Source organism: Channa argus, chromosome 4, assembly GCF_033026475.1.
Source record: "Channa argus isolate prfri chromosome 4, Channa argus male v1.0, whole genome shotgun sequence".
In the NCBI taxonomy this organism is placed as follows: domain Eukaryota; kingdom Metazoa; phylum Chordata; class Actinopteri; order Anabantiformes; family Channidae; genus Channa; species Channa argus.
The window spans coordinates 29,862,651-29,877,226 of record NC_090200.1 but is presented as its reverse complement, the minus strand read 5'-3'; the positions used below and the strand labels follow the sequence as shown (position 1 = coordinate 29,877,226).

The 14,576-nt window shown below is 39.8% G+C and overlaps 1 protein-coding gene across 3 annotated transcripts in view; it reads left to right on the top strand.

Annotated features, from left to right (window-relative positions):
- Window positions 1-14,576, top strand: part of bcar1 (BCAR1 scaffold protein, Cas family member) — a 75,654-nt gene that overhangs the window by 41,061 nt on the left and 20,017 nt on the right. For all 3 annotated transcript variants that reach the window (XM_067500484.1, XM_067500485.1, XM_067500483.1), the window contains exon 2: window positions 13,319-14,017. In XM_067500484.1, coding sequence (XP_067356585.1) covers window positions 13,319-14,017 — 699 coding nt within the window. The remainder of the gene's footprint in view (window positions 1-13,318; window positions 14,018-14,576) is intronic.

The window sequence follows — 14,576 nt, the reverse complement described above, 5'->3', positions numbered from 1 at the left end:
GAATATGATGCAGTCAAAAATAGGACATTATTTGTTGTGTCATTCTCATAGATCATGTTTTGAGAAATCCCAAATTTGAACTAATCATTTTTTCATGCAGGTTTAGTGTAAAGGTCTGTGAAATTTCTACAGACAGCATAGACAAAACAATGTGAGCCTTTGTGTTGTGTTCCTGTCTTTTAGCAGCAGTACAACCTGACCCAGACTTCACAGAATGTAGTGTGCTGCATGTTACGTAAAACTCTATCATGAACTTTGCTGTTTTGTATAGTAACACAGTGAATTACAATGTGGCAGCTAATATACAAAACAGGAAAAGCATTTATCTGCATTGACTGACGGATTTTAAGCATCTTGCACCACATGGCCTTTAGCCTGTAAAACAACAGCCAAGGCAGCAATGAAACAGGACATTAAGTATATTCAGGTTTCTATAAAATGTTTTAGCGTTTTTTTTGTTTTTCGTTTAGTTCGTAAGGCAGGCATATACGATCCTCCAAGTTGAATTTCCCAAATGCAGAAGTGAAGTAAGACTCTCCTGAGTCTGCATTTTGCAGGATAAGTGACCACAGTCATTTATGACATAGGTGATGCTATTTTTGTAAGACACATTAAGATTTAAAGGAGCATTGAAAGAATAGACCTTCTCCTGTTGTTTACTGAGGCATACCAGTTATGGTGATAAACATTTTTTCCAAAAGCCCAAATCACCCTCATCTCTGAATCAAAGTGCAAGAATTAGTATAATTTGAAATTTTATATGGTATGCCTCAATCTTCTATTATTTTCCTATCTTTGGAGATAGTCTGCAAAAGTGTGCTTCGGTGATTTAAACTGTTCAGCGTTGAGAGAGTTTTAGGGTGTAATGTAAAGGAATTTGGCACAGCCTGCTTAAGTGCATCACACATAATGGCAAATTCCACATTTCAGCTCTAGCCTGGGTCCTTTATTGCATATCATACCCCCTCTTTCTTTCCATGTTTCCTTTCTGCCTTTTTTAAAATTATTGGCAAAAAGCCAGAATTGCTAGATAACAAATGAAGGAACTTGCATCTATGTCTTACCTTAATAAGTTGCTCATTGGTCAGAGGACACCTTGACCCAACTACCTTTTTCCAACACATTGATAATAAGCTATACAACATATATATAAAGACCAAAAACAAAACAAATGCAATTAGCTATCAAGAAACACACTATACAATGTTTTCATACCTAAACTTTGTGTGCTGCTGTAGGCAGGTCCACAGCTTCCACTACAGTGTTGAAGAATAACAATGTGAACAAGAATGGGGCTTGTGCGAGTACGAACATATAGTTGCGGATGGTGCATACTCACACCTGGAAAACTCAATTCCATGTGCAATTCTCCACAGGAAGTATAGAGGACCCTTTTTAACATGGTTAAAACACTACTACTAAGTGATTTCTTGCTGGTTATATAGGGCCTGTGTTTATATTCTGCTTTACTTATGCTCTTGCTTACAGTATGTACTAGTAGTTTTTGTCCTGAGTTCTTCTCAGTACAGGAAAATACAATTAACAGTCAAATAACATGCCATGAATCACTAGATGTGTGAATCATAGAGTGAACACTGCAGCCTCAGCCTCAGCTTTCTCAAGAGATTTATGTGAGTGATCAAAGTGTCACAGTTCACTAGTGTAGAGATTTATGCCTCTGCGCTTTTGAAACACCTTGATTTTTTTTCTTTTTCCTGGCCTTTCCGTAGCAATGTGGCAGTAAAAATTGTAATGCTTTGAAGCTTTTCATGTTCACTTCATGCCACAGTGTTTCTGAGCCTGTGTGTTTTGATTCCAGTGTAACGATAAGGTCTATTTTGGACTGAGAACCATGGACTGTAATCTCTCTCTGACACACATACAGTGACTCTGTGGTGGCAGGTTTAGCTCAAGTCTTTGCCACCTGTGTAAGTGCAGGTTAGTAAAGCCCTTAAACATAGACATGGGGTGCTGTTGTGTATTGCACATTCCAGTTTCTGAAGATGCTGGGTCACAGCCATGGTCCTCAGTTCTCAAAAAGCTATACCTATGCTTTGTAAATGGAACCTAAGAAAATTCATAGATAAGCAGCTAAGAAAACGAGAGTCTCGCAAAACATCTGAAATAAATCTGGGGCTGTGCCCAATAACAGCCAACTGGAGGAACAGTGGACCAATCAGGTCTTTGTAATGGAGAGTATTGAATAGGGCTGTCAAGTTTCTACAATCTTAGATAGTTACTCAGCTGAGAACCAGGCCTGAAATATGACCACAAAATGTCAAGCTACCTAAATGAGACAGATGTAGATGTCTTACATTATAGAAAGTAAGGGTTTAGGTAACAAATTTTGTTTGAATTGTGAAATAAAGAAATGTATCAATCAAATCTGAGTAGTCACTATTATATGTGCAGCATGTTTTGATTCCTCCACCCTCCATTTCTCACTGTTGTGTACAAAGTGGAAATGCTTTAAACCAGCCAAGTGTGTGTGAATCTGTGGCAGGTATTCCTACCACAATTATCTGTCAACAAGTTAAGCAACCTATGTGAGTTTGTCCCGTGCTTGAGGCTAAACAATCCCTGCTGTTGTGTCTGTAGTTGGTCATAGCCTGAGGGCAGAAATTCTTCAACTGGGATCATCACTCCCTAAAGCAGCAGCCATAACTAGCACTTAACAGAACAGTTTTGTAGCATCAAAGTGTGTAAACAACGATCAATTGCAACATGCATATCTAGCATTTGAAATACAGTATTTATAAGTTGCACCCTGCAAATTAATGGTTTTGAGAGTGTACCTCAGAAAATAGCATTAGATGCCCCCTGGGACCATTTAGAAAAGACCAACTCCTTAAGAACATTAAGGATAAAGATTCCCATGAGAATAACATTTTGACTATGTTGTAGAAGGACAGGAAGAAGTCCTCCTACAATTCAGACCCACTGTTCAAACTTTGAATTATACAGAAGGTCCCAGTGATCTGCATGGGTAAATTAGACTCATGGAGTATCATTAAGGTTTTTAGGGTTCTTGAGATCTGAAGAAACCAGTTTTCTTTGAGAAGAATATTTTAGTCAAGCATTTGGATCACTGAACGGTCTGAACTCCCACCCACATAAATTACACCATAGTTTTGCACATTACTGCTGCCCTAAAGTGGAGAGTGCATACTATTATAAGATAAGACGATTGATGTATGGAGGCACTGTGGGTCTGTAAACATGTAAACTCTGGTGTTCTGCACCAGGCCCTGTCTCCTAGATACTTGACTTGGCGGAGAATTCTTTCTGCTGTTGTACAAATCAGCCGTGCATACACAACTATTTTCCAAGTAGTGTCTGACGTGCCAAGACACGAAAAGAGGTAAGAAATAAATAGACGTGGGGAGAGATAGAGCAAGAGGGCAGAGAAAAACAAAGATTGCAAGGAAAAGCAGGATTGCTCTGCTTTATTTGTTTGTTTGTGCGTGTGTGCGTGTGAGAAACAGAGAGACAGAAGAGGCATGAGACAGGCCAAGGCTTGCCTCAGCAATAAGTGAGACAGAGACTGTAGCTCAGTTGGTAAGGCAGTCTTTCACAGACCACAGAGTCAGTACATTCCCGGTCCCAAGTAGTTGTCGAAGTGTCTCTGGGCAAGATACTGAACCCCCAACAGCCCATTCCCATCCCCAGCTGCGAAGTGCCGGTCCTAACCCGGTAGAAACTGTGGAGGGTTAAAAAAAATATATAGCAGGTTCAAATGACTACAAACATACAATGATGCGCTGGCAACTATGGTGCAGGAGTGGTCCATCAATCCCAGAGTTGTTGGTTTGATCCCTGGCTCCTCCGGCCACTGTCCTTGAGCCAGACACTGAACCCCAACTTAGTTGCCCCAAGTGTTGGCCAGCTGCATAGCAACTCCCCTATCAGTGTTTGAGTGTATGTGCGTTAGAGTGAATGAGAAGCAGTAAGAGGTAGAAAAGTGCTATATAAGTGCAGACCATTTACCATTTCTTATGCATTATGTATAATGTGAAAATGCTTACGTGCAAAAAGGAAGTGGATGTTAATTAGAAAAACCTAAAATTTTTCAAATAAATCCATGTAAAACTCTTATAATTAAGTAAAAATATCAAACATTTTCTGGTTGCTGCTTATCTTATGTGTAGGGTCTAGACATTTTTTTAATAGGGCGGCGAGAATGCGACATGGCACCAAAGGGCAGTGACACATTTAGAAATGAGTGTAGTAAATATAGCAAATTAGTTAACAGGTTTTACTACAATTGTAAAACCTTTTCAATTATTATTAAGTTTATATTATATGTGTGTTTGTTCAGCATAAAAATATGTGTATATTGTGTATGTAACTACTCTATTTAACTCCTGTTAGTAAGATCTAAATAACAATATACATAATGTCATTTTGAGGATGCACATTCACATAATGTACTAATAAATACGTCTTACTGGACACAGCCTTAGGGGTCCAAGAGCTGGGGAAACTCCTGGTTACTATTTTTTGTTTTAAAGTCTATAAAAAAATGTAACCAATGCTGATGAAACAAAATAATAAACACAGAGAGACAAAAAACACACATTACACACACATTACATTGACCCAAAGATGAGACACACAGTGATAGTAAACTATGTGTTTAGTTTCTCTCTCTTTGAACTCTGGGAACACCTTTGTAGGAGGAGGAGGAGCTTTTATGTCTCTGTGCAAAGGGGCCCATTTTGTCATAATCCATCCATGTTAGTACCTACAGTACCCTTCTATCCTTCTATGCCCTTCGGTTTGTTCATATGGGCTGTGTCTCAGCTCTGGGATCTGCACACTGCTTGTTGCCTAATGATTATTTTCCATCTCCAGTATAGGGAGAGGGTTAAGGGTTAATAAATAGATTGCCGTTGTACAGGAGCTGCCCTTGACTGTACAAGCAGTATTGAAATATGATTAGATTCGGGAAAAGTAAATTTGTATGACTCATATAGAACAAGTCAAGGATTTAATGGTTGACATTTTGGAGAAAGCTTTGTAGGCAAACAGGTCAGTTACAGGATTTCACTGACCTTGGTAGTAATTGAGGCAGAGTGATGCCGCTTACCAAATCAATACAAACTTAGTTTACACTGTTCACTCAAAACACACTGTTTGTCCTGCAGCCTGTCTTTCTGAGCTGCATTTTTTTTTTTAGTTTGCGTCTGCAGAATGATGATGATGGTCAACAATTCTGTCTCGGTCCAACAATTTAGGCTAGACTTCTGCTTTTACAGCAGTGCTAATGTGAAACCCCATAACAAACACTGCATCGTCTCTTTACAAGTGTTGTGAGTCTAAACAAGGTTATGCTGCTTGTCATCAGTGCTATGAGTATGGATTACGCTTTATAAGAAATTGAATTATTAACGAGTTTGGATTCTCATCAACACTGAATGTAAGATTTGGCTTTAGTTAGATATCTGCCATTCTGGAACCTGTTCTCTCGCTGTAGAAACACTAACTTTGTTGGAAATTAGACCCCAGCTCTGAACCAGACACTTGCAAAAAGAGTAATAGCGTACACAACTGGGATACTGTAATTGTACCTGTATCAAGGAGGCCTTATGAGTCCTAACAAAAAGACTAGCATGTCTAATTGTTTGGACATTTCGCGCCACATTTATGGGCTTGACTGTAATTGAGATGATTATCCGGCAAGTCGTGTCAAATTGATACTGACTCAGACTTCTTCACCTCAGCCTAGCCTATAAGTCCTGCATTACTCTGCCAAACTCCAGCTCATCCTAGACAGAGCTGTTTGCCTTTCTGCAGGAAAGCAGAAGCATGGACAGAACAGAGCACAAACATGAGAGAGGAGAGCAGAATTGTACTGTGACTGCTGCAGAAATGCAGGATGGATAGAATAAATGAAAAGAGATACACAAGGGAGTGACATAAGGGGCCTTCTTGTGGTGGTGAAAAGTGGTGAAAAGCCACATACACACACACACACACACACACACACACACACACACTCCACACAGAGGAGCAACCTGTCTATGGTGAGCTCGCTCCACCAGCTGTTCACATTACTTTCTACTCAGTGGACATCTCATTTTTCTACTTTTTGCTTTTTGCTTTTCTCTTGAGGAGAGAGAGTTGCTAAATGTTCAGAAAGATTTGTGGACAATTACAGTTTTTACAGCATATGCCATTTACAATCATATACAATAGAGAAATAAAGGCACTAAAACCCTTTGTATTTGACATGCCTTTCCATCCATTGTCTCAAACTGCTCATCCTGTCTCGGTCACAGGGGCTGCAGCCTATCCCAGCTGTCAGCACATATGAGAGGCAAAAGACTCCACCCTGGACAGGTCTTCAGTCTATCTTAGGGCCAACACAGAGAGACATACGCAGACAGCCAACTATTCACACTTACATCTATACCTACAGGCAATTAACCTAACATGCAAGTCTTTGGACTGTGGGAGGAAACTGAAATACCTGGAGGAAATCCACACAAGTATAGGGAAAACACAGAAGGTCGCTATCCCATATTACATGTGAAAATGAATAATCACTTGGAGTTGTCAAACATAGACATTGTGTGAATTACGTCATTCCTCATAATGAACATATAGCCAATAGGCAAATTTATAAAAATAGTGACTTGAAGTTGAAATGGCTGAAACAATTATTAAAATGCTGGTAAACAACTAAAATAATGTAGGTCATTTAATGGCACGTAACCATTTCTGGGAAAGAAAGTTGGGTTTACACCCAGTCTTGAAGGTTTGATGATAGGCTCATCATGTGTTTCTAATATAGACAACTCATCATAGAAGATAAAGCTGAACACACAACCCCATACTGAGCAGAAGACCAAACACTGCAGTCAAGCCTTAACCTGCTGCCATGCTGGCAGAAAAACACCAGAATGCACCAGTTTACGTAGAACACACTGCTTTAGACAGTCTTTGTAAGTTCCTAAACATTTTAAAGAGGCTAATTAGTTTTTGATGTGAAATCATGATGAGAGAGGTCTCAGTGCTTCACTTAACCTTGCCCTGTAAGTTACTTTGTTTGTTGTTACATCTTCTTTAATTAATCGTCTGCTCTTTTTCTTCTTCCATCATCTCTCTAACAAGTTTTGGTGCTGCTTGGTGGCAGCTGGTTGTCTTGGCAATAGTCACCACGGTATTATTATGCTATGGGGGCCTGTTGCCTTGGGGATTTATCTTTGTCTAGGTAATGTGATTAGCTTCCACTGAGTTCTTATTTCTCCACACTCTGTATAGGATGTACAAGTGTCTACTTGATGGCTTTCTCACGCTGATTAGAGGATGAGGATCTTTGAGGGCTTCCAGTCTTACACACTGCTTATTAAAGGCTCAAACTCTGGTCTTAGTATTTACACAATACACCCTTGTAAACTTGATCAACTTCTTTACCAAACTGTTAGTTAGTACAATAAAAAACATTTTTACTATTTTGATTTGTCTGTATTGACCTGATGGTCCAACAAAATCCCCTTACATCTTCCATCTGGATCACAGATGCTCATGCTCCTAAGATATTTTTTGGCAACTCGCTTACCTTTCTTCTGCCTTCTTTGAAAATGTGTCACTGTACATGCACTTTGATTTAAAATGGCCTAAGTGGAGGACATAGTGTTAAATACATTCATGTAAAACATACCTGAAATAGTTAACATTAATTATGCTAAAATTTATGCTAAAATTTATGCTAAAATAAAACAAAATGTAAATTAAGTCCTGGATCTGGCCTTTGCCACATACCAGACCATTGGACCACATTGTTTTCTATTTCTTTTTTCTGTGTTCCAGCAAACCACTCTCAGACCAATCCTGAAACAAACCTTTAGAGCAAGAGACACTTTGACTTGAGCTTTGTGATGCCTTTCATAGGAACTACCATATAGTGTAGCCTAGGGTGAATAATAATGTTTAAATAAAACCTTAAAAACTGTATTTAGCCCAGTACAATACATCATTTTATAACAATGATTACAACTATTCAGGCTGCTGTTTTTGGACAGTAGTTTCAGCTGGTATTGGAGTCCCACAAAAACACATCCTGGATGCGGTATAGTGTCATCATGACATGAACTGACATTGAAAATACTGCACTTCTTGTGACTTGTGACTCATACCAGCTTCACAAACAGCTAATGGAACCTGTTATATTGGTAGTTATCCACTAAATTTATCAAACCTTAATTTCCACATTGCCATTGTTGCTCAGATGTCCAGGTGTGGAAATTCATCAGCAACTCTAGAAATATGTCGCAAGCGCAGAATTTACTAAGAGCTACGAGAACTGAGCGCAGAGAGGAAGCAAATGGAAATGTCACAGCCCCACGTGTCTGCTCAGCTCTCCCTCTCCTTCTCTAATGTCTACCCCCTCGTTGCTATGATTCCCACAGTTACCTTTGTTTGTTGCAACAACATATTCAGATATGGAACATACTGCCAACATACTGAATGTGGGCTTAATGTCGACACATGTTCTGAAACTGCTTGGTAAAAGAAGACATTGCTTAGCCAAGACTTGTTTATGTTTTCAGTGTTAGTGCCAATGTGATAGCTGATGTTTTTAGTATTAATACCACAGATACTTTTTAATACCTTACATCAAGAGACATAGAGGTTATACATTTTTTCTTTTAAAAAGTAAGCCATACAAAAACCCTATATAAAATACACGGAATTGTTTGATAAAGAAATGAGTTAAACAAATGCTTTGATTTTTTAGAGATTCAGGGCCATATTATTACCATGATTGTGAGTGTGAATGGAAGAATTAGAAGCAGTGTGAAGCGTTTTGAGTGCCATTAGGTAGAAAAGCTCTATGTAAGTGCAGACCATTTACCATTTATCCCAGCTGTCATAGGGCAGGACAGGTCTCCAGTCTATCTCACGGCCAACAGAAAGAGACATACACAGACACTTAGACCTACAGGCAATTTAGAGTCACTAATGAACCTAACATGAATGTTGTGACTGTGGGAGGAAACCCATGTAAGCACGGGGAGAAACTTCAAACTCCAAACAGAAAGGCCACGGTTAGTCAGGGACGTACTCACAACCTTCTAGCTGTGAGATAGCAGCACTACTCCACCACCCTGCTACACATAATTTGAAATATGTTGTTTTTAAATCCTAAGATGTTTGATCATGGTAATCATAATACACCTTTTTAAACTTGATCAAGTTCTTTACCAAACTTTTAGGTAGTACAATTAAAGGTTTTTTTTACTTTTTTGATTAGTCAGTATTGATATGATGTTCCAACAGATACTTTGGTCCAGAGTAAAATCTTCCAACACCTTCCATCTGGATTACAGCTGCTCATGCTCCCAAGATGTTTTTTGGCAACTCTCTTACCTTTACCTAGCATCAATATCTTACTGGCCATCAGTTTTATCAATTTGTGCAGACAGAAAGCTGTAGCTAATTAAGCAGTGTATTAACATGCACCTAAGTAACCCTGTTACAATCAATTTTCTCTAGTAGCAGATTTCTGTCATATAAACCACAAATCTAGCTACTCTAATCAGGGCAGGAGAATTAAGAAATGTGAATGTGATTTTTTTGCGCATTGGCACATGTGCAGGGCAAAGACTGCAGAAAGGGAAAATACTGCAGTGGAGTGTATGCATGACAGAGAAATGATACTTACACAGATAAATATGGCTTCATTTTAGTCTGACCAAAGCTGCAATTAACAGAAAGTGCCCTAGAAGTATTAATAAGTTGCTTTCCACTGCTTTTTTAAAACTCAGACAGTCCACCCTGTGTGGAAGAGCTCTGTAGTGTCTGCCTGCCTGTCTTTCTGTCACAGCACTGTCAGTCTACAACACACGCATACACATACACAACGAAACTAGTATTATACAATTAAAATCTGTGAGCCATGTTTTCAAGGTAAGCTGTCTGCTACTTGTATAAGCCAATTCACACCTGTTTGTAGTTGTAAACTCTTGCTTTCCTGAGGAACCTCATTTATCAAGAGTGACGTAGTTGTTTAGGTGATGTATTCAAATAAATCACTTAGAGGTAAGACAAATTGGCCAAATGTTTGATTGAACAAATCTATCAGTAATCCACAATCACAAACACAGAGAACATCAGAAGCTTTTCATGGTGAATCTGAGATGTGAATGTCAAGCCACTGACTCATTATCCAATCAGGACGGTGCGTGAGTCATCCTCAGTGCACTTCCTGTTTCTTTCGACACTGGCATGGAAGTAGAGAGGGGGAATTCTTTTGTGTGTGTGTGTGTGTGTGTGTGTGGTGTGTGTGTGTGTTTGTTGTGTGTGTGCGTGTTAAAAAATTAAAGTGTACGTTGTCCCAGTATCCAAGTCTGTTTATTTTCTAGTCTGTGTATTTTAGAATTTAGAATATAAAATTAAAATACTGACTTCATGTGTTGCTCTAATGGTGTAGTGTGTGTGTCTGTGTGCGTGCACATATCTGTGTGAGAGAAAGAGTGACCCCAGTGTGGCCTCAGAGCTGTGTTCATTAGTCTGTAGAGACTTAGTGAGAGAAAGAACAGGGAACAGACAGAGAAGTGCATTCATCCTCCACTCAGCACTCACACAAGAAACCAGTGGCCAGCAGCTCTGCAGAGGGTGCACATGCAGCAGGGAGAGGGAAGCTAGCTCAGGCATGTACCAATATAGCACTGAGTGTGTCCACGTCACAGTAACCCACCTCTTGTGGTTGTTATGCGACACAGCACACAAATTAAGATTCCTGACGCACGACTTGGACAGAATGGGAGTAAAAAGAGAAGGGAGTGTTAGAGACAGCATTGTGGAACTATAATTGCACCCTATAATAAAGTGGCTTATTATAAATTGTAAATGGTCTGCACTTAGTGCGCTTCTCCCTTATCGAACAAAGCGCTTTGCAATGTTTATTCTCCTTCACCCATTCAAACAAACACACACACACACACACACATGCGCACACACACACACAAACACACACACACACACACACACAAACTAACACTGATGATGACAAAATTGCATTGCTGTAAAATGTGTGCTACTGGTCCAGCAGCATCTTTTTTGATTTTTTTGCAATTAAAACATTAAACATAAAAATTACACATCTGTCCATGACCTAAAAATAGAAAAAAATACATGTCATATGTTAAAGTGTCCTTGAGCAATACCCTGAACCCAAACTTAATTGCTCCTGGTGAGTGTTGGCCAGCTGCATAGCAGCTCCCCCATCGGTGTGTGAGTGGGTGTGATTGTGAGTGCGAATTGAATGAGAAACAGTGTACCAATAGGTAGAAAAGTGCTTTAAAAATGTCATTCACTGTCAACTCAGCTATGAGTAATTTCTTGGGTTTTGATTTGGTTTATATGCATTGAACATGTTCAACCAGTGATGCCTGCCAGCTGGTAGCTGACTCACTGGAGGCTGATTGGCAAAAGAAGTACAATACAGCCAACAGGCAACCAGCAGATACATTCTGCCACTGCATAAGAGGAAATAACTCTCCATCCCAGTGGCTGGGGTTAGTCTGTAAACAATGTAATGTCGTATAGAGCTGGTCTCTACTGAATCCTGCTCAAGGATTGGTCTTCAGGTTGTTATGTGGCAGCCATAATTATTTATAAACCATTGGTGGTGAGCAAGAGGTGAAGGAAAATGATAAGCTAATGCTCTAGAGTTTACAGTTTTTATATATACGGTCAAAGGTCCTCTGCTTTCTCTTCCTGTCACATCTTGCAGAATGTCCAGCTCTACATGCTCATAGTTGTCGAGTGTCTGCAATTGTTTTTTTTTTTTTTATTATTTTCATTTGCACCTACATTAACAAAGTCAGGGAATACATTTGATGAAGTGAGTATATTCTGGTATCTTTCCCTATCTCATTCCCAGCCCACTCTGAGCCATGAACAGGAAAGAGAAGTGCAGCTATAAATCTGGAAGCCAATAACATAACTTCTTTAGTTGCTTTGTGCTTAGGTGGGTGTGCATAGTAGTGTGGAGTTGGCATGGGGCCACAGCAGTCTGTACCAGTCTGTGATAGTTGGGGTGGTACACAGAGAGGAAGGAGAGCAGGCCAAGGGCAGACTTAGACCGCAAATACTGGCTTAGTTTCAAAGACAGACTGAGCGGAGGTGTTTCTGTGTGCATGCTGGCTTTCCACACATCTGCAAAATACGAAACTTGACAATCTTAGTATGTGTTACTGTTGCTGTGTTTGCTGTATGTATGTTTGCTGTTGATGTGTGAGCCATAAACAATATATGAATGTGTGAAAAGATATTATTCCAATGCAATATTAATCCCGCTCTGGTCACTATGCCTACAGATATGCTGTAAGTAAATGCTGTTTTACAATGTTTATTTTTGGTTTTATGTTGGTGGGTCCAGACTAGATTCATGGTCAAAAAGTAAGAGCAGTGTGCTGTTCTTGTACTTTGCCCTGTTGTTGGCTGTATGGCCAATCACGTTACAGCATGTAACAGAACTACAATATGCTACAAGCTACAGCTCCTATGTTGCAGATTTCTTAGATTTGAAGATAAAATTGCAGATGTTGTATACACAGATGCAAAAACACCTGAGCTAGCTGCTTAAAAGACATCACAATGGCTTAATCAGCCATGTCTTGGTTTGAACATGACAAGTTGAATGTTGTGTTCTTTTTAAAAATTAGTCGCCAGCCCCATAATGTAGATCTTTTCATCAGGGGTGAAGAGATTTAAAAAGTTACGGACTTTAAATATCTTGGTGCTATAAAATATCAAAACCTTAATATTAGAAAACATGGTAAATTATTTACAACATTTATTTTGACAAATTAGAACATTTTGGTCTGTGAAGACATGGATTATGGATTGGAGCCCCTCCCACATATTCTGTTACATGTTGGAGACAAGCTGGGGAATCGGTCATAAAACCTCTTGTCCTTCTTCAAATAAGCCCTAAAATCTCAGGATTTAGGATATTTGAGAAACAGTTCTTGTTGTTCTTCATATGCTCTACTAGCACAGGGTTGGAAGGAAGAGACAATGTATGTCCACCCACTGTATTTAAGTTCTACTGGCACAGACTGTAAACTAAAGACCCGTAAACCACACAATAAATAAATTTTGTGTTCCTGCACTTTCTCTTACTTGTTCTTCTCGTCTAACACAATAACAAGCCACACAGTGACAGATGGCTGACAAACCAGACCAGAACTAAATGTTTCATTGTTGTTTTGTTTTGTAGAGCTCCATTTGGCGGTAGATGTCAACATCAAGCATGTTGAGAATTCTCACTGTATTTATATTTCTGTCTTTCCTTCTGCTACAGAATGTTTTGGCCAAAGCACTGTTTGACAATGTGGCAGAGTCTCCAGATGAACTGTCCTTCCGCAAGGGTGACATCATGACTGTGTTGGAGCGTGACACACAGGGATTGGATGGCTGGTGGCTCTGCTCCCTCCATGGTCGCCAAGGCATTGTCCCTGGCAACCGTCTAAAAATTTTGGTTGGTATGTATGACAGCAAGCAGCACCAACAGAGCTCGACTTCCATGCCAGATCCAACTACTTCCTGTCCCAGCTCCCAGATCCAACGATCAATCCCCTCTCAGAGCGCTTACTCCAAACCAGCTTTGTCATCTTCTGAGTTTGCGAACAAGTCCTCAGCTCAGTACACGTCCATGCACCCAGCCTACTCTATCCCCTGCCCTGCACAGGCCAACCCTGACACTGTCTACATGATGCCCCCCTCCCATGGTCCCAAACCAAGTTCCCAGAGTCAGTATCAGATCCCTGCTGGCTCAGGTGTACCCTCTTCACAAGCCCAGCCAGGACCTCCCAACAAGGCCTCAGCTTTGGCACAGAACCAGTACCAGCCTCCTGTGCAGGACATCTACCAGGTGCCCCCTTCTGTCGTTCCTGGACAAGTCCAAGGACCATTGCCAGCTGGGGGGACAGGAGTTGGGCAAGATCTGTATCAGGTGCCCCCCTCCCTAGAGAGGAGGAGCAACAACAAACCACTGGGCAAGGTAAGACAGGAAAGCAAAGAAAAAAGAGGGGAGAAGTAAGGTGAAGAAAGAAAGAAAGAAAGAAAGAAAGAAAGAAAGAGAAAATACAGCAGAGTAACTTTATTAAGAAAGAATGATCTGGAAATACCAGATGAGAATATTTTCATTGTTCCTGATTGGATGTTTTTGTATCATGCACACACATTACACACTTCCTCCTATTGTCACTGCTGGTATGTATTTGTCCATTTGATGTCAAACCAAAAATTCAAGGTTTACTTTTATTGGACATCAGCCAGTCAGTCAGAGGATTCTTTACTTACTTATTTACTTACTTCATACTTATAATGATAGTGTGGATAATCCTAAACTGAATTTATTTCTTGGGTCCAGTGGAGTTTTCCATCAGGGTTTTACACAGTTTATATAAATATAATGATATAATGTTTAAGATGTGAAGTGTTAGATCTAAGGTTTTAGAAGTGGTCAGTCTGCCCACAGAAGATACATTGTAGGTCTTTCTAGACTGAATATGTAATATTGCTGGTAAAATTCACAGCTTTTTGTAACTAAGATATAA